The sequence below is a fragment of the Miscanthus floridulus genome, chromosome 4 (genome assembly GCF_019320115.1).
Source record: "Miscanthus floridulus cultivar M001 chromosome 4, ASM1932011v1, whole genome shotgun sequence".
Classification (NCBI taxonomy): domain Eukaryota; kingdom Viridiplantae; phylum Streptophyta; class Magnoliopsida; order Poales; family Poaceae; genus Miscanthus; species Miscanthus floridulus.
In genome coordinates this window covers 25559395-25580232 of record NC_089583.1, presented here as the reverse complement: position 1 = coordinate 25580232, position 20838 = coordinate 25559395, and the positions used below count along the sequence as shown (strand labels likewise).

The following is a 20838-nucleotide window of genomic DNA, read 5'->3' as shown; positions in this document are numbered from 1 at the left end:
ATGAATCCTTGTGATCCATATTTTGGGAACTTTGTTATGTCATTGAAAGGTGCATGAACAACTTGTTATGGTATTGTAAGTTGAATGGACAACTTGTAATGTATTGCCTTATAGGCCTGAACAACTTATGATGACTTTGCTAGGGTTGTGTCATGTATGCAGACTGAACTTGCTATGTTTGTGTCATGTATGCAGACTGAACTTGCTATGGTTGTCAAGAGCATATCAGTGGTCTTGCAGTGATGATTTTTGGATATCATGTACAAGTGGAATAACAGAAACAATATTCCATTAACCATTCAACATTTTCACACATATATGCCCACTGATTGGTCAGACTCATACTGAAACACAGAGCTCATTACTCAACTAAGATACAGCTTGAAGTAGTTCAACTAACAAACAAGGGAACTAACAACTAGTGAAACATACATAGCTCCAACCACTACACCAGCACCCATGACCAAGCTCAAAGCCTTCACTGCACCAACCAAAGCATCCAGCTTCACCTCCATTGAGTTCTTCTGCACACGCACCAGTGCCCTTGAATCAGCTTCTTCCTCTACTGCGCCATGTTGTTCTAGATTCATCACAATCTTCCCCTGGTCCACCAATATGGCCAGGTACTCTCGCTGCCACTCAAAAAACCTACAAGATCCTAGGAACCTAAACACATGGAAACATATTTGATGTGACAATCGATTCAAAACCCTAACAAATCGGAACCCAAAGAATGTGGCTTACCCCTTGCATGTTCCTGGGACATTTGAAGAAGACACGACCCTTGTTGCCTTTCTCATCTGTCTAGGCCACGAGCTCGAGCACCCTCTGCAGCCCACACTCCTTGCACATGATGAGGGGGAGCCCTGTCTGCCTCCCGAGTGGGTACTCCCCTATCCTATCCGGCAACTGCAGGACGCCTATTGCGCGTTGATGAGCTCGCTCGACGGGACATGGCGGCTAGGGTTGGGGAGGGCAATGGAGGGGCGGCGACGACCTAAGGACGGGGAGACGAAGGAAGAAGAAGAAGTGCGGAGAGAACCGTTGGGACTTGAGCAGATGGGAGGAGACGACGCTTGTTAAGCAATACACGGCGGGGGCAGAATGGTCTTTTGCCTTCGGTCTTCGAGCGTCAATGGCCCGTTCCCAAGCTGGCTGGCTGATCTGACATGCCACGTCAGCAAAAATGGTAAAATATTAGACGAGTTACTATTTTTTAGGATATTTTTGTAGTTGCCACCACAAAGTTGGCAATCAGATAGGCGGCCTCCGTAAGAGTGGCAAATAATTAGATGTCCCCCAAATATAGGTGCTCTTAGTAACTATACACCACACATATATCCTGTGTGATGACCTTTGATGAGGGCATGGTTTATTTAAAATACAGTATACAGTAGACTAACATATGAAAGAAACGTATAGGATAGAGATAAAAGCTAAATCTCATCTATATATATATATATATATATATATATGTGTGTGTGTGTGTGTGTGTGTGTGTGTGTGTGTGTGTGTGTGTGTGTGTGTGTGTGTGTGTGTGTGTAAACACATTGCTCCAAGTTTCAGTTAAGTTGCTCTCCCACAAGGTTGGAAGTTCCCTAATTTTGTGAAATTTAGTAGGGATGGTGAATTGGTGATAGAACCATGTGGAAACATGTAGTCAATATATAAAGAAGAACAATACTAATTGAATGGCTCAATGTGATTTTGGCTGGGAATCAACCTCATTTTCCAAATAGAACATAAAACTTTCATCCACTTAAATAAGAAATATAAAGAAGAACAATAATTCTTGTTGTCTAGAGAAGCTACCCTTGTGTTGCAGACAATTGTCCTGAAACGTATCTTCCACTTGAATGTTTGTCTCTCTCTTTTTTTTTGTATTGGTTGATGACAAAAAGAGTACTCCGTGAAAGGCCCGTAGACTAGACACCCAGTGTCGTCGTCCAGCCATGGATCCTAGCTACCTTGGCCGTCGTCCTTGCGATCCAAGAGAGATCGCGGTGCGTCGTCGTCGTCAAGAGCAAGCCGCGGTGCACCATCGTCGTCCTTGGCCGAGACTGCTGACATCATAAAGAAGAACACGAGGAGCATCATGATCACCAGCGGCAGCAACAGCAGCGGCAGCGCTTGGATTCACGTGAGACTAGTGGCGACTCTCCACACGTAGGTACCCACGAACCCAGCCGCCAGCGTGCCCACAACAAGCGTTCCCGTGACCCTGGTACAGGCGTCTATATCGGCGGCGCCGTCGTCGTCGGCAGCGACGTGGCGGTGGCGGTGGCCATCTGCGGCAGACTTGTCCTCCTCAGGTGTGCCCGCGCCCGGGATGTCCACGGCCACGTGCTGCTGAGCCTCGACGCCACCGCCGCCGCCGGCGTTGTTGATTCGGGCGGCCGGCGCGGTATGTCGTCGACGGGGATCCACGTCACGATTGGGGAGGCGTCCATCTAATCTGTAGCAACTCGTATGAGCCGGAGTCTCTCTGATCTGATTCGTTTTTCTTTGGTGGTGTTCCTCTGCCTCTTCGCTTCTGTTCCTTCTCCTTTCTTATGAAGGCGCTTCACGGAACGAGTCTGATGCGAAATCAGATCCAAGCATAGGAATCAGAGCAGGAATCGGACTAGAACAGGAACTAGAGGAGGCGTCCATCTAAAATCTATTGTAATTTCTTTTGTTCATCAGTTACATTTTCTTCCTTTCTTTCTTTGTCTCTTCAATTCTGTTCTTGTTTGTTTGTTTAAGACTGTTTGGCTTTACCAAATGGAACATAAAAGCCTCATCCACTTAATAAGAAATATATAAATAACAATAATTCTTTGTCTAGAGAAGCTACCCTCGTGTTGTAATTTTGTATTCCATCCGTTCCAAAATTATAGGACGTGTTGACTTTCTAGATACATAGCTTTCGGTATGCACTTATAGCACTGTATGTCTAGATATATATGTAAAAGTAATGTATTTAAAAAAGCCAAACTATCTTATAATTTGGAACGGAGAAAGATAATTGTCTTGAAACATATAAATAATAATTCAGAACGACTAGTGCTCGGATGCCTGGCACAAGGCCCACGTCCGGACGCCGCTCCCCACGCCCAGCGCCTGCTCCGTTCTGCACACCCCACCCGCTCGGATTCTGTGCCGCTCGACCGACTCGCCCCACCCACACCGCCCGTCCCCATGCGGGCCCACGTCACCCGAACATCACCAGCATCGAGAATAGGAGGAGACACCGAGGCGAGGCAGCAGAAGGCGAGGAGGGAGATGCAACACCCGATCTATTTTTAAAACATCAAAATGAAACATTTACAACATACATTCGAAAACAGTCGAAACATTTGCAACATACGTCTGAAACACTTATAAAAACACCTAAAAATGCTTGAAAAAGCCATTGCAAAATATATGCAACGTCCAGATAAAAACACATGCAAACATATGCGCGAAACACGTGCAACATTTAGATAAACACACTTGCAACATACGTTTGAAAAAACAACTGAAACATTGGGAACAAAAGTTTACAACATAATTGTACAACCATTGTAGCATATGCAACATCCCGATTTAGTTTTGCAATATCCACATGAAACAATTGCAACATCTAGATGAAGCATGTGAAACATGTGAAACATACTCTTGCAACATGCATTTCCAGCGCGCAATGTCACCTTGCTGCTTGGACGAATCATGGAGCTCGACGCCACCGCGACGCATGGAGCTTATCGGGGGGCCTCTGGGCGAGGACCTGCTCGGCGGCCTGGGTGAGCACCTACGCGAGGCCTGCGTGCACCTGCTCCGCGGCTTGGGCCACCGCACCCTGGACGTGGCGGAGGACGGGCTTGGCATGGCTGAGGACTGAGGCGCCACAGGGGATGGCGGCGGCGACACGCCGGAGTGGCCTAGCAGGGTCCGTGGCCGAGCACTGCGCATCGGAGGCGGTCACACGCTGCACCTGGCTGGGCCAGCGGCCGAGCACCGGAGACAGCAGGCGAGCGGATAGGAATGAGTACGTGGACGAGCATGGCATCGCGCGGCCCACCAGCAGTGCGTCTGCCCGCCCGGATGTCCGTTTCCTAGCATTACTGATAATAATTACTCTACTAGGAGAAAATGAAATACTCCTCTTTTTACACATGAAAAGCCCCGGATTCACGACCGTAAACACTTTTTATCCTACCTTTGCGTTTTTACTGACAACGTTTTTTTTCTCTCTGTTTTTAGTGGTGGCGGGTGTCGTCTTTGGGTTGACAACCCACCATCACATATCAAATATTCAAATTTGACCTGCCTACACTCCCTCTCCACTGACGAAAGCCCCTCCTTTCCCACCAACTCCTGCTCTCCTCCCATAGGCGATTCCATCCCCGCGCCGCCGCCATCGCTGTTGCTCGCAGCTCAGCCATGGCGGAGCACGACCTGACGCCGCGCCTGGCGCTCCACCTGGACCGCCACCTGGTGCTCCCGCTGCTGGAGTTCCTGCAGGAGCGGGGGCTGTACCCGGAGGAGGAGGTCCTGGCCGCCAAGCTCCGCCTCCTCGCCGGGACCAACATGGTCGACTACGCCATGGCCATCCACAAGTCGCTCCACCACGGGACCGATGACGACGAGGTCCCCGAGGACATGGTCGCTCGCCGCGCCGAGGTCGTCGCCAGCTACGTCGCGCTCCAGGAGGCCCCCTCGCCGCTCGTCGCGTTCCTGCGGGATCCGCAGCTCGTGCAGCTGCTCAGGTCCGACAAGCAGTACAACGCCCGCATGCTCCAGGAGCGCTTCCAGGTGCTACGACTTGTGGATTAGAATAATCTGAAATTCTGAATTGTTCTTAACATTTTTTTGCAAAGATAATCTGAAATTCTGAATTGAGGAACCACTAGAAACTTTCCCCTTTGTTTTGGATGTTAATTAAGTCAAGTAGTCAACCGTTAAGGAACAATACTGGCATATTGCGCCATGAAGTGCATTAGAATATGCCGGAGCCATAATAAAGATTAGAATTTAGCGTCACCATCCGATCTTGAACCCGGTGCCTGTATCCCCACTTTAGACTTTAGAGTATGCCAGTGCTCTCTCGTCCAATTTTTAAGATAAAAAAAATGTTAGTGGAAATGTTAAAGTTGGGCATGCTATGTGTGCCACTGCTAGTCTGCTACCAGATTAATTATTAATTAATGGAACTGTTTTGTGCACAATGCAGATTGGCTCTGATCAGATTGAAGCTTTGTATGATAATGCCAAATTTCAGTTTGAGTGCGGGTTCTACTCAGATGCCGTGGCCTACCTGAACCAATATCGGGTCCTGTCCACAAACGGTGAGAGGACTGCAAGAGCTTTATGGGGGATGCTGGCATCAGAGATTCTAAATCGAAACTGGGATGCTGCGCTGGAAGAGCTTAATCGCTTAAAAGAGATTATTGATTCAAAGGTTTTCCTCTCTCAAAAAAAAATCTTTTGATAGTGTGTTCGTTGTTAGGCTACATTATATGGTTTTCTTTGTTTCTTATGTGAGTTTTTGTGGCAGAACTCCTCATCACCTCTAAATCAGCTCCAGGACAGGATATGGCTGATGCATTGGAGTCTCTTTATCTTCTTTCACCATGAAAATGGAAGAAACGGGATCATTGATCTGTTCTTCCAGGACAGGTTCGTTTATTAAGAGCAAAGCTGAAAATCAGTTAGCTTTCTTGTATTGTGCTGTTAAAACTTTTTTTTTGAAAGAAAAGTGGCAGGCCTATATGGAGAAAGTAGAAGCAAAACACACAACAGAAAGTTCAGCCTATATGGCAAAGCTGTTAAAACCATATCATTGTAGCTCAATGTTTGAATAAGCAACATCACTATTGACACCACTGTAAAAAGTATTCTGATATGGATAGTGAGCAAGACATGGATAAATTTTTTTTGATGGCTTAAAGTTGCGATGCAGGCAGACAGTTCTTCTTTATGGCCCACAGGATCACCGGCTCAGGTGAGTGAACCACTCACCAGTCTTGCCGAGCACCCGTTAGTGTTGCTGAGCACCCACTAGCCGTGCCGACCACGAACAAGCATTGTCTGTCCCCACACACTATGGCTGGAGCTAGAAGAAGAAGAGAGAACAGAGCAAGCCCACACAATACAAAAAACCAACGCTGGCCGAAGCCCTGTCTGTGAGATGACAAATCTGAACTCTATTTACTGAGTTGCCGTGGTAGTCTATTTATACAACTCTATCCATCTAGTCCTAGTACAGCGCACATGCTGTAACAGTAACTAGATAACATACAGGGTTGACTCTGTGCCGGCCACTGCATGTGGCTACAGTACTACAGGTGAGCAGTTGGTGCCTGCACCTGCAGCGGCTACAGTATCATAGCAGGGGGCCTTTTCGGCGCTGCCTTCCCCTTGCTGTGTTCACACAAGGAAGCAGTAGATTATCTAACAATCTTCCCCTAATCCTACTACTAACCCTTGTACCCCCTCCATGCCGATAATCTCCTTTAGCTCCGTGAGTCGAAGACGTCCGAGCGGCATGGTGAGGACGTCCGCGAGTTGCCGACCAGTTTCGACAAACTCGATGACGATCTGCCCTGCATCGACACAGTCCCTGAGGAAGTGGAACTTCACGTCGATGTGTTTACTCCGGTCGTGCAGAACCAGATTCTTCGCGAGGGCGATGGCGGACTGGTTGTCCACCATCTGTGCTGGTGGGTGAGCTTCCACGCCGGTCAGCTCGCCCAGCAGCCGGCGTAGCCACACAACTTGGCACGCCACTATGGCCGCCGCTACGTACTCTGCCTCACACGTAGATAGCGCCACCACCTTCTGTTTCAACGACAGCCATGAAATTAGGGCCGACCTGAGGAAGACGAGCACGCCAGAGGTGCTCCATCGTCCGTCGATGTCCCCCGCCATATCTGCATCGCTGAACACAGTGAGCTATAGCCTACTATCGTCGGTATTGGGAAAATGATCCCTTGATCCATCGTCCCCTTGACGTAGCGCAGTAACAGCTTCACCGCAGCCCAGTGATCCTCCATGAAGCGACTGACGTAGCCCACGGCGAACGCAATGTCCAGCCTCGTGTGGACTAGGTAGCGCAGACCACCGACGATGCTCTGGTAGAGTGTCGCATCCACCTTCGCCACGGTGCTGGCCTTCGTCAGCTTCAGCCACTCCTCTATCGGAGTCGCGCATGGCTTGCACTCAGCCATGCCGCTCCTCTCCAACAGCTTGGAGGCATACGCGCTTTGACTGAGCGTGAGTTTCTCCTTCCCCTGTCTCACATCAATGCCGAGGTAGTAGGAGAGTGTGCCGAGATCGCTCATTCAAAAATGAGCCATCATCTCACGCTTGAAGTTGTTGATGTTCTTCGTGTGCGCACCGGTGACAATCAGGTCATCCACATACACGCCAACGACGAGCTCCTCCTTCCCCCGTCGCCGCGTGTAGAGCGCGTGCTCGGTTGCGCACCGTTGAAACCCAAGCTCGCCCAGCGTGGCGTCAAGCTTGGCGTTCTATGCTCGTGGGGCATGCTGCAGCTTGTAGAGAGCCTTACACAGTCAGAGAACCCTGTGCTCCTCTCCTTTGATGGTGAAACTTGGAGGTTGCCTGATGAAGACCGTCTCCGCCAGCTCACCGTTGAGGAAGGCTAATTTAATGTCCAAGTGATGGACGCGCCAGTCCTTTGCTGCTGCCAAAGTAAGTAGCAAATGGACCGACTCCATACGCGCTACTAGTGCAAAGACCTCCTCGAAGTCTATGCCCTCACGTTGAACAAAGCCTCGAACGACGAGGCGCGCCTTGTGCTTGACAATGGCGTCGAGCTCGTCCCGCTTGACTTTGTACACCCACTTCAGGCTGATCGGACGACATTCTGGAGGTGAGCGATGAGCTGCGAAGTCTCGTTTTCCTCGATCGCCTTCATCTCCTCTAGCATCGTCCGTCGCCAGTTTCCATCGTGCTCGGCTAGCGTGAACGTGGGTGGTTCCTCTGCACTGACGAGTAGTAGCTCTGCATCGTTGAGCAGCCTGCCTGCCAGACCTGAGGGACCTGTTAATGGGAACATGGATCCTGATCTTCCATCAGGTAGTGATAACTATCGTTGTGGCGGAGAATGACACACCGATCCAGCTTCTGATCGAAAGATCGAACCCTACAATCTTAGCACCACAACTCCTCTGGTTATCAACCGAGACATGGATCCGGTTGACCTCGTCAAGAAGGCTAATCCCTGCCTACACAACAAAGACCACAAGCAAGAACAAGAAAGAAAGCAACCAAATTGCAGATGAATGATTAATCTCACGAAGTTGGGGTCTCACAAACCGATGAACGACGAAACTGTTCTTGATAGATTAATCTAAGCAAAACCCAAAACCATATGACGGTGGCGGCATATGATTATAAAGGTCTTAAGGTCATCGCCTACCCTGAACATGCCTCCTAATGGGCCCAAACACGATACACGGTCCAACGGACCAAAAGACGGTGTCGCAGCACCCTGGCAGATTCTGGACACTGACTTGTTTTGATGATTTCTATTGATTCTGAAGGCCTTTTGATGTGCGACCACTAGAATTGGCTTCCTTATCAAATTAGCTTTCCAACCATATGTGGATCGTTGAAAACGGAGTCTGGATGCGTCCTGGGTGACCAGTTTAAGGCAGACTGGTCCTGAAGGCCGAGGTAGACTCGAAATCATGTAGGACCGGGCCTCCAGTTCCTGTTGAACGTCCTTGCTGGTCATCAACGCCTCCACCTCTTCCTCTAAGTCTCTCATGACCCTCTCCAATGTTCCTAAGCAAGATATCATCATTAGATAGTAGTCTATTCTCAAAAGTATGAAAATGATCGCTTAAGAACGAGCTCACATCTAAATTGAGTTGACGCATTCGAGCTTAGGTTATTGGACCTTGCATGACGGTTGAAGCATCAGCGGGTACATCCGAAGGAGTGATGTCCTCATCATCCTCCCCCTCTTGAAACTGAGGCATCCTCGAGTCAAGCTCATCTTCTTCTCCCAAATAAGGCTTCAAATCTGTAATGTTAAAGGTGGGACTAACCCCGAACTCAGGTGGCAACTCAAGTTTGTAGGCATTATCATTTATTTTCTCAATTATCTTATAAGGACCAGCTGCTCTTGACATTAATTTAGACTTACATAGCTCAGGAAATCTATCTTTTCTCAAATGTAACCAAACCAAATCAATCGGTTCAAGTTTAATTTCTTTTCTACCTTTACTACCAGCAATTCTATACTTTTCATTCATTCTTTCAATATTTGCTTTAGTTGTTTCATGCAACTTACGAATGAATTTAGCACGCTCTCTAGCATCACTATGTGTTCTCTCAGTGGTAGGTAAAGATAAAAGATCAATAGGAGCACGAGAGTTAAAATCATACACTACCTGAAAAGGACTTACCTTGGTGGTGGAATGTTCCGCCCTGTTATATGCAAACTTCATATGCGGCAAACACTCTTCCTACATTTTCAAATTGCGCTTCAAAATTGCTCTCAACATGGTGGACAATGTTTGATTCACTACCTCGGTTTGTCCATCAGTTTGGGGATGACATGTTGTAGAAAACAGCAGCTTGGTCTCCAATTTATTCCACAAAGTGCGCCAAAAATGACTCAAGAATTTTGCATCGTGATCTGAAATAATAGTAGAAGGCATACCATGCAAGCAAATGATTTCTTAAAAGAAAAGGTCAGCAATATGAACAGCATCGTCGCTCTTATGACAAGGAATAAAATGTGCCATCTTAGAAAAACGATCAACCACCACAAAAATACTATCCCTCCCCCTCTTAGTCCTTGGCAAACCCAACACAAAATCTATAGATATATCAGCCCAAGGAGTAGAAGGAATAGGAAGAGGCATATACAAACCATGTGGGTTCAACCGCGACTTAGCTTTTTGACATGTGGTGCACCGAGCCACGTACCGTTCTACATCTCGCCTCATCCTAGGCCAAAAGAAATGTGTGGACAGCACCTCCTCTGTCTTCTTGGCTCCAAAATGTCCCATCAATCCATCTCCATGTGCCTCCTGCAACAACAAAAGACGAACAGAGCCAACTGGAATGCATAGGTGGTTAGCTCTAAACAAAAACCCATCATTGATCATAAACTTATTCCATGTACATCCTTCTCTATAATTTAGCAACACGTCCTTAAAAACAGGATCAAGCGCATATTGTTCTTTTACTGATTCAAGCCCAAAAATCCAACAATCAAGTTGGGATAGCAATGTATATCGTCTAGACAAAGCATCAGCAATCACATTATCATTCCCTTTCTTATGTTTGATAATATAAGGAAAAGATTCAATAAATTCAACCCATTTAGCATGCCTACGATTTAGATTATGTTGAGAGCAAAGATACTTAAGTGATTCATGATCAGAATGAATAACAAATTATTTAGGCCACAAATAATGACGCCACGTCTCTAAAGAACGGACAAGTGCATACAATTCCTTATCATACGTGGAATAATTAAAAATAGGACCATGCAATTTTTCACTAAAGTAAGTAATGGGTTTACCATCTTGCATCAAAACACCCCCAATGCCAACTCCACTAGCATCACATTCTAGCTCAAAAGCCTTACCAAAATTTGGAAGTTGTAGCAATGGTGCGTGTGTGAGCTTGTCTTTCAAAGTGTCAAAGGACTCCTCATGTGCCTTTCCCCAATGAAACACCACCCCTTTCTTCGTCAACTCATGTAACGAGGCAGCAATGGTGCTGAAATCTTTGATGAAGCGATGGTAGAATCCTGCAAGACCAAAAAAACTCCTCACCTGTGTGACGGTTTGGGGAACCGGCCAGCTCTTTATGGCTTCAATTTTCATCTCGTCCACCTCAATTCCCTATGGAGTTACAACATAGCCAAGAAAAGAAACTCGATCTATGCAAAAGATGCACTTCTCAAGGTTACCAAATAAACGTGCATCACGTAAAGCATTAAAAATAGCACATAAGTGATCCATATGTTCATCAAAAGACTGGATGTAAATCAATATATCATCAAAGTAAACTACCACAAAACGACCAATAAAAGCTCTTGAAACCTCATTCAATAAGCGCATGAAAGTGCTAGGTGCATTTGTCAAACCAAAAGGCATTACTAACCACTCATATAACCCGAATTTGGTTTTAAACGCAGTTTTCCATTCATCTCTAAGTTTCATTCTAATTTGATGGTAGCCACTTCGCAAGTCAATCTTGGTGAAAATTATAGAACCACACAACTCATCAAGCATGTCGTCTAGCCTAGGAATAGGATTATGATACCGAATAGTAATATTATTGATGGCTCTACAATCAACACACATACGCCAAGTTCCATCTTTCTTAGGAACCAAAAGTACAGGAACGGCACAAGGTCTAAGGCTTTCACGTACATACACCAATCTCTCCATGCTGTTGCCAATGTTGAGTTCAATGAGTGTGTCAGTGACGGCCTTCCTGACAGCCTCATTCATCCTTTTTTGGGCATCCTCTACAACAGTTTATAGTTGCTCTTGGCTGACACACTTGTTGAAACCCTTAGGATTGTTATCTCTAGTCTGATCACCTCCTGCCATTGTAAATACAAAAATAGGAACAAATGGTGAAAGTCATCCCTACCAAATGACTACATGGTTGCAGTGATGTCACTTTTCACATCAAGTGGAAGCGTCTTACCAAGCTCTTACAAAGTTCTTACCAACACAAACAGCGGGCGGTACAACTAGTGGCTGGTTCGTGATACCTGTGAGGTAGTGGTACCGAGATTGCAAGGCCCTTTTTCTGTACTGATCTGAAGAGTTTGTGGAGCTTGGAAGGCACACAAAGAATAATATGTATATCTGGCACATAAGTCAGTAACAGAAAGTAATGTTGAATTATAGTCCAAAGTGCTTGTTCTCGTTGCTGGTCTAAATTATTCCAAGTATCAGGTGTGTAACAAACAAGTATGGTGGGTATCAAGGTGGCAGGGGTGTGAAAAACAAGTATGGTGGATGGCAACAACAACACAAATAAGAAACCAGACAACACACACTAACACAACTCACTTTGACCTTCTCTATGTGCTCCTCTAGATATTGTTTCTCTTTTGCCCCTCTCTTTTTTCTATTTTTTTGGCTGTCGTTGTTTTTTGGAAAATTTTGACTTTTTCTTTTTATTTTTTTGATATTTTTCTTCACTTAGGAGCACAAAAGAAGTAACCACAGAAAATATGAGCTTAAACAAGTGAAAAGCGTGGCCTGTGGAAATTTTAGAAGACATGCTCAAAATCGACAAAAATCTTGTGACCACGAAAAGAGGATCTTGTGACCAATTTTTGACCAAATTAAAATTTTCCAACCCGACAAGATGGAGGATGGACGGATCCGAAATTTTTTTTCTGATCGATTTTGATATATGAAACGTCGAAATCCGAGTTCGTATGCGAAAATTAGACTAGTTTTAAGAATTGGCTCCGAATTAGAGGACAAAACGGGAATAATGTGTGCAAAATTGGTCACGAAAGCAAAAGATTGATGGAAACGATGGGGGAAAACACACGAACTGGACTCTAACACGACCTAACCAGCAACAAGGCCTCGAACAGGACACAAACTCAACACGACGGACTCCCGTGCCCAATGGCCCATCTTCCCGCAACGTCGGCAGGCGTTGGGGTCGACCTACTTCTTCTCCGAAGAAGCCTTGCCGCAGCGCTTGCCATCGCCACCGCGGCTGGAGGAGGCTGCCTTCCTGGAGTTCCTCCGAGCAGCCCACTCCTCTTCCGTCAGCAGGAGTTTTCCATTGTCCTTTATTGTTGTCGCCCGCTCCAGGCGCTCGTCCACCGCCCACAGACGGCCTATCACATCCTCAATGGTGAGGGTGGATAAGTCCAGCATCGTCTCAATGGAGAGAGCGATCTGGATGTACTTTGCCGGCACGGAGTGGAGGTACTTGGAGACCGCCTCCTCTTCGTCGATGGTGACGCCGTGGCTCTTCAGTTTGCTGATGAGCGTCTGCAGGCGAAGGGAGAAGTCCTCCACCGTTTCACCATCCTTTAACTTGGTTGGCGTACTCCTGCTTCAGAAGCTGGGCCGTCACCTTCTTTGCGCTGTCAGAATCGACGCGCATCGCCGCAATAGCCTCCCACGTCTCCTTAGCCGAGCTCTTCACCCCCAACGGCTCCCTGTACTCCGTCGGTACAGCAGCGAGGATAGCCTCCAGCGCTGACATATCATCTTCCTCATTGTCGGTGCCCTTGTCAACAGCATTCCAGAGTCGTCGGGCTTTGAGCTTGACCTTCATGGTCACCGACCACTCTCCATAGTTGGTGCGAGTCGGTGTCGACCAACTGGTGCCGCTGACCCTCCCGCACCGTGTGAACAACGAGCTTCGGTCATGGCTGGACAGCCACAGCAGTGCCACTGTTGTCGCCCATCTCCGAACCGCCCATCATCACCAGCGGTTAGTCTGGCGATAGCGCTTGTACGGCTCCGATACCACTTGTTGGCCCACAGGATCACCGGCTCAGGTGAGTGAACCACTCACCAGTCTTGCCGAGCACCCGCTAGTGTTGCCGAGCACCCACTAGCCATGCTGACCATGAACAAGCGTTGTCCGTCCCCACACACTATGGCTGGAGCTAGAAGAAGAAGAGAGAACAGAGCAAGCACATACAATACAAGACATCAGCGTTGGCCGAAGCCCTGTCTATGAGATGGAAAATCTGAACTTTCTTTACTGAGTTGCCGTGGTAGTCTATTTATACAACTCTATCAATCTAGTCCTAGTACAACACACATGTTGTAACAGTAACTAGATAACATACAGGGCTAACTCTGCGCCAGGCACTGCATGTGCCTACAGTGCTGCAGATGAGCAGTTCGGCGCCTGCACCTGCAGCGGCTACAGTATCACAGCAGGGGGCTTTTTCGGCGCCGCCTTCCCCTTGCTGTGTTCACACAAGGTAGCAGTAGATTATCTAACATTTCTAACTAAATATAATTATTGCTTCATGTTTATCATAAATAGAATCATTAATCTCAATTCTCAAATTAATCATTTGACATACATAGTTGGATAAAAATAAACAGTTCACCCAAAAAAGATTTGTTTGAAACATGTGTGTTAATGTTCTCCAAAGTTCCTTTTTAAAAAAAATGCTCGAAAATTCTTTCCTTCCAATTCAACAATGGGAGTTTTTTTTCTATAATGTCCAGGTCATATCAGCTGTTTCATCTTTCTTTTTTCAGGTACTTGAATGCTATTCAGACAAATGCACACCATCTTCTGAGATACCTAGCAATTGCAGTTGTTGTGAACAAAAGGCGAAGGAATATGCTTAAAGAGTTGATTAAAGTCATTCAGCACGAGCAATATTGCTACAAGGATCCCATAACTGAATTCCTGGAGTGCTTGTATGTAAAATATGATTTTGATGGTGCACAACAAAAACTGATGGTGTGTGAGCAGGTTAGTTTGATGCTACGCATATGAATTTATGCCGTTCTGTTTATTGAACTTCGCATGCATTACATATTATTTTTGTTAGCAGAACAGCCCATTATGATGTGACTATGTGAGTCACCATCTGCTAATGCTTTTTACTTTTGTAATTTATTTCGTTGCGAGCTAAAATGATTTTCCATGCAACCCAAAGTTTATGATGAATTGTATCTAAATTGTCAACAGGGAAATCTGATGGCACTGGAATTATCTTATATTACAATTATTTGCTGTCTTATATGCTGCTTGAATAATCAACCTTAGTTGTACTCTTATATTTGTAAAATTTGCTATATTACCTCTCTTGTGTTCTAATGGATCCCTTTTCTAGGTTATATTGAACGATCCATTTTTGGGAAAGTGCAATGAAGGAAATTCCATCACTGTTCCTTTCAGGGATGAGTTCTTTGAAAATGCCCGTCTGTTTATTTTTGAGACTTACTGCCACACACATCGGTGTATTGATATTAGGTGGGTGCTTCTGCTTTTCTACTCACTTATAGTCACAGATGAAATTCTTTTTTTTTTTTTGCGAATTACACAAGTACATACGCAAACGCTCAACATGCATGCACACTCACCCCTATAAATACATATATGCAAACCATACCCCTATGAGCACCTCTGAAAGACTGTGCATCACTGATGAAATTCTATTACAACGATTAAATGGAAACAGTAACAATCATAGCATAGCAACCCACTAAATCTAGGCTGCTCTGCACATTTTAGGCCATCTGTTAGTCAGCTTGTTCTCTGTCTACCATTTGCTTTGTTCATCAGACAAAAATGATCTTCTAATTTATATACCACCAATCAGATTGTTGAAATGTTGACTACACCTGTTGGGACTTGATAGCGATGGCATGTTGTTAACTGAATCTAACATTCAGAGAGTGCAAAACATGTACTGGGCTTGTGTTTCAGTCTAAGAACATATTGTTCATAGGTTTTTATCTCATATCTTGCAGTAACTTTACTATTAATAAATCAAATACTAACTTTCCCCCAATGTGTATGGGGTGAACAGCATTCTTGCGGAAAAGCTGAACATGAGGTGCGATGAGGCAGAATTGTGGATAATGAACAAGATCAAGAGTTCAAAACTGGATGCCAATATTGATTCAGTGTCAGGGACTCTTAACATGACGGTCAATCACGTTAATGTGTAAGTTGCTTCTGTCATCCATATTCACCGTACGCTAACCACATATTACAGTCTATTCAAATCTTACCACTTTATGATAGGATTTTCTTGACGATTTTCTTTAATCGTTTCATGATACGGTTTGGTCCAATAATAGTATTGCTGTAGACAAAATAGTAATCTGCTCTGCACTATTGCCGATTTACTGTGGAAATCGTCTTTTGCAGACATGATCAAATCATTGAAAGCTTGAAGAATCTTAACAAGCGAACGTATATGCTAGCACAAAACATTGTGGAGCCAGCTCAGGCAGCACTACAGGCGGCTCAGGGAGATTAACACTGCCTCCACTGTTTTGACTTTTGAGGAACCAGGAATTAACTTAGGGCCTATTTGGAATGGAGGATTTCCAAAGGAAAAGCAAAGAAATAAATTTCATAGGAAAGTTTTCCGGGCGGGCCTGGTGTAAGCGGTAGAGTCTTACGGCCTGTGACCGGAAGGTCCCGGATTTGAGTCGTGGTCTCCTCGCATTACACAGGCGAGGGTAAGGCTTGCTACTGACACCCTTCCCCAGACCCCGCACAAAGCGGGAGCTTACGCCCTTTTTTTTAAGTTTTCTCAACTTGCGCTTTGGAACAAAGGAAACCTGCATTCCTTTCCAAAGGAGAGGCTAACCTTGCTTCACAAAACATAGGAAAAAAAAGCATCAAAGGAAACCTAATGGAAAAATTCCTACAATGTTTTCTCAAGTTCTCAAGTTTGCTTTCTTGAGCACATGTGATAGTTTTATTTTCCTGCAACCCAAACACCCCAAAGTATCTATTCCTATGTTTTCAAATCCTGTAGTTTTCTACTTTTTGCTCTATTCTATTCCTGCGTGATGATACAAAGTGATTCTTCCTGCATATGCCACAGTGTTATTTAATTTCAAGGGTCTTCTGAGATCCTTTTCAGATTCTTCAGGGCTACATGTCAATTTCAGCAAAACTTACTTGGTGCCCATTAACACCAACCCTGAATTTACTTTGCACTTGGCCAATACCTTTGGTTGTAAAGTTGAAACCATGTCTTTCACATACTTGGGCCTGCCTCTGGGCACCACAAAACCCACCATTCAGGAATTCAGTCCTATCATATGCAGAATAGAAAGGAGGATCTCGGGGTTTAGCAGAATGCTTAGTAATCAAGGAAGGCTGATACTAGTGAACTCTGTTCTCACATCTCTTCCTACTTTCTATATGTGTAGTGTCCAGCTCCCTCCACAAATCATCAAACGGGTTGACAGATATAGAAAGCATTGTCTTTGGAGTGGAGGAGATATCAACAGAAAGGGAACATGCTTAGCTGCTTGGGAGACAGCCTGCAGATCAAAGAAGGAAGGTGGTCTTTGTATAATTGACATCAAAGCTCAGAAATCAGCCCTCTTGATCAAACACGTGGACAGATTTTATAACCATGCAGACATTCCTTGGGTCAAATTAACTTGGAGTAAACTTTATGCAAACAACAACACTCCACCTCATGCTAGAAGCCCCATTGGCTCCTTTTGGTGGAAAGACCTCTTGAAGCTCTTTGAAACCTTCAGAGGCATCTCCAAGTGCCTACCAAACAAAGGCAATTCAGTCATGATGTGGTCTGACACCTGGCTTGATAAACCTCTGAAAGAAAATTTTCCCCAGCTCTTCTCCTTCACTAGGAAACCAAAATGTTCACTCAGCTTCTTCCTTGAGAAAGAAGTCCACACTATTTTTTTCCTCCCCCTCTCTATGCAAGCCTCAGAACAGTTAAGTGACCTGCAAGATATTATTCAGCAAGGTAACTATGGCAATGATCAAGAAGATCAGTGGATATATAATTGGGGATCAAGCAACTATTCATCCAAGATAGCCTACAAAGAGATTGTTGGTTCACAACAGGCTTCTCGTTCAATTGGCTGTGGTTCACAACAGGCTTCTCCATTGTCCAATTGGCTGTGGTCTGCTAGTAATCTGGGTAAGCATAAATTTTTCTTCTGGCTTCTCCTCAGGGATAGACTCAACACAAGAAATCTCTCAAGGAGAAAAAACATGTTTCTGGAAGACTACACCTGTGTACTTTGCAATGCTAATGTTGAGGAAACCTGCTTTCATTTGTTCTTGTTGGAACTTGCCCAAGAGACAACGCAGAGAGCTCTGCCGGCAACGTCACGGCCAGGAACACACACACAACACTCACGCGAACACAGTGGACACGATCTCATTTGGTGCTGTCAAACTTGGCAGCTTTTTCTAATTGTATTGCTATGCTTAAATAAGCTATTACAAGGAAACTAAAACAAGCCTTCCAATCAGGCTGATACATGCACCGATCGTGCTACTAATTAGCTACTGCCTAATTAGCTACTATCCAGAAATGCTAAGTGCGAATATGCTAAGTCTAATCAGCACACAAGGAATATAATCAACAATCTCCTCCTAAGCCTTGATGTGCTGAACATTTACATCAAGCATGCCGATCTTGGCACGCTGCTCATGAAATTTGACTCTGCCTAGAGCCTTTGTCAGCATGTCACCCAGCTGTTCTTCACTTCTGACAAAATCCACTTTGATTAGGCCATTGTCTGCAGACTCACGCACATAGTGATACTTCACCTCAATGTGCTTGCTCTGTCCATGGAGTACTGGGTTCTTGATCAGAGCAATGGCAGACTTGTTGTCCACCTTCAACATAAGTGCTCTCGGTGTCCCTCCTTGCACTTCAGACAACACCCGAGCCAGACATACTGCTTGACAGGCAGCGTTTGCAGCAGCGATATACTCTGCCTCACAGGTGGATTGGGCTACCACCTTTTGCTTCATGGATTGCCATGTAATTGGACTATCGGCCAAGAAGAAGATAACTCCAGTTCTGCTTTTCCTAGCATCAACATCTCCAGCGAAGTCAGCATCGCTGAACCCAGTCAGGTCAGCATCAGCATTGCTGAAGCCTGTCACCTGGGCCTGATCCTTCTTCTTCCTTCCAAACCAAAGTCCCCAGCTACTAGTTCCCGCCACATAGCAAAGAATTCGCTTGACTGCTGCAAGGTGATCCTCCTGTCAGCGACCTGGTCTTCAGGCGCATGATAGATAGTCTAGTTAGTTCCTGAGCCACCGGCTCCTAGCTGTAATTCCTATTCTTCTGTACACGACTCCTAGCATGTAGGCGTGAGGGATGACCACGATCTCTGGATCGGCCTCCAGTGCTTCGGCACCTCTATATGTAACAACATACGGTGATGGATGGAACTTGAGCATTCTCCCCAATTTCCCACTCTTACATCTCTTACATGGTATCAGCTTTCTTCTTGATCCACCTTCACTCTTCCGCTGCTTCCGGCCATGGCGAGCCCGACTGGTTCCATCTCCTCCGCTGCCACCAATCCGTTCGCCTCGGCCGCTGATCCTGCTCCACCCACAGCCTCCGCCCTTGTTCTCCTCAACATCCACAGCCACGTTCCTATCAAACTGTCTGCGGATGAAGGAAACTTCCATTAATGGCGTTCCTTCTTTGAACTCACGTTCAAGAAGTTCGGGCTTGTCAATCATATCGACGGCACAGTCGACGCCGCCGCCATGATCGACGACCCGGAGTGGCTGCAAATTGATTCTTGCATCGTCTCCTGGCTCTACTCCACCATCTCCAAGGAACTCTGGAACGATGTCAACAAGCCGCGCACCTCTGCGTACACTGCATGGACGGCTATCACCGGCCTCTTCCTCGACAACAGCCTGCAACGTGTTGTCTATGCGCAGCAGGAGTTCCATAGCCTCCTCCAAGGCGACATGTCCGTGAGCGAGTACTGTGGCCGCCTCAAGCGCCTCGCCGACACGCTCTATGACTGCAGCGCCGCTGTCTCTGATCCGGCGCTCGTCATCAACACCCTGCGTGGCCTGAATAACAAATTCAGTCAGGCCATCGCAGTCCTCTCCACCATGACGCTGCCGCCGATGTTCCTCTACACGTGCTCCTATCTGGTGCAGGAGGAGAACCGCATCCGCCACTCCCTCCACAGACAGCGCTCCTGGCGGCGGGTACTGCCTCTACACCGCCGAGGCCGACAGCTTCCAACCCTCCCCAACAACCACCTGCCTCTAGTGGCGGCGGTGGTGACCGCCGCAAGAAGCACAAGGCGTTCGACAACAACCGTGGCCGTTCACCTGCGTCCGGCGGCAATACTTCCTCAACCGGCGCCAATCTCGCGCCGCCTCCTGCTGGACCGCAGTGGGCGACCTCCTACAACCCTTGGCAAGGGGTCGTTCAGGCGTGGCCGCTGCACACATGGTGCCCTGGCGTTCTCGGCTCTCGTCCTGGAGTTCAACCGCCTCAGGCGCTAGCCGCCCTTGCTGCGCCCCTGCCTCCACAGGATGCGTCCTCGATTCCACCGGGACTCTACTCGTCACTCAACAACCTGTCCCTCCACAACTCTGCAGGCGGTGGAGGTGACCGGTTCCTAGACACCGGCGCGACGTCACACATGGCCGCCAATCCTGGTATTCTTGCCACTCACTCTGCCTCTACTGTTCCCCACCAGATTGTTGTCGGCAATGGGCACACTCTCACTGCCCAGCGCACTGGACGCGCCATCATTCCTACAAATTCCTCTCCTTTACAATTGCACAACGTCCTGATTGCTCCTCGGTTAGTAAAGAACTTGATTTCTGTTCGCGCACTAACTCGTGATAACTCTGTCTCTGTTGAATTTGATCCTTGGGGTTTCTCCATTAAGGATCTTCAAACCAGGATGGCTATCCTCCGATGTGATTCTTCGGGCGAGCTCTACCCTCTGCGTACTCAGCCTGGCGCTCCTTCGTCATCACAGGCGCTCCTCGCTTCCGCAGACACACCGCTCTGGCACGCCCGGCTCGGTCACCCTGGCCATGCCACGCTTCAGCAACTCTCTCGCCGTGTTGGTTTTTCCTGTTCCAAGTCCAGCGACCATACATGCCATGTCTGTCGTCTAGGCAAGCATGTACGGCTGCCGTTTGGAGAGTCCAATAATATATCTAGTGTTCCTTTTCAGCTATTGCACTGTGATGTCTAAACCTCACCGGTTGTGAGCAATTCAGGCTTCAAATACTATCTCGCTGTTCTTGATGATTATTCCCATTTTGTATGGACCTTTCCTCTCAGAAATAAATCAGATGTTCTGCTTACTCTCATTGCTTTTCATGCTTTTGTTCAGACTCGGTTTCAAT

General features: G+C 46.6%; 1 protein-coding gene and 1 pseudogene across 3 annotated transcripts; both read left to right on the top strand.

Moving 5' to 3' along the window:
• Nucleotides 1-4374: 4374 nt before the first annotated feature.
• Nucleotides 4375-16419, top strand: LOC136551186 (eukaryotic translation initiation factor 3 subunit E-like). 3 transcript variants are annotated; one of them, XM_066542758.1, is made up of 7 exons: nt 4375-4776; nt 5195-5422; nt 5519-5640; nt 14226-14445; nt 14810-14949; nt 15550-15646; nt 15853-16419. In XM_066542758.1, exons 1-6 carry the CDS (start codon nt 4405-4407, stop codon nt 15599-15601), a joined length of 1134 nt encoding a protein of 377 aa, XP_066398855.1. In that variant the 5' UTR covers nt 4375-4404; the 3' UTR covers nt 15602-15646; nt 15853-16419. The 3 variants fall into 3 exon arrangements, 2 of the variants coding, with proteins under 2 accessions (XP_066398855.1, XP_066398854.1); XM_066542757.1 differs by having other exon boundaries at nt 15509-15646; XR_010782486.1 differs by lacking the exons at nt 15550-15646; nt 15853-16419 and adding an exon at nt 15509-15532 and having other exon boundaries at nt 14875-14949.
• A 2796-nt stretch (nt 16420-19215) lies between these two features.
• LOC136548271 (uncharacterized) lies at nt 19216-20404 on the top strand (annotated as a pseudogene).
• The last annotated feature ends 434 nt before the right edge of the window (nt 20405-20838 follow it).

Excerpts from the sequence above, each read along its gene's own strand:
- LOC136551186 (XM_066542757.1), top strand. The coding sequence starts at position 4,405 with ATGGCGGAGCACGACCTGACGCCGCGCCTGGCGCTCCACCTGGACCGC. Across the intron at positions 4,777-5,194 it reads TGCTCCAGGAGCGCTTCCAG|ATTGGCTCTGATCAGATTGA; the intron begins GTGCTACGACTT and ends TGCACAATGCAG. Across the intron at positions 15,647-15,852 it reads ACGGTCAATCACGTTAATGT|ACATGATCAAATCATTGAAA; the intron begins GTAAGTTGCTTC and ends CGTCTTTTGCAG.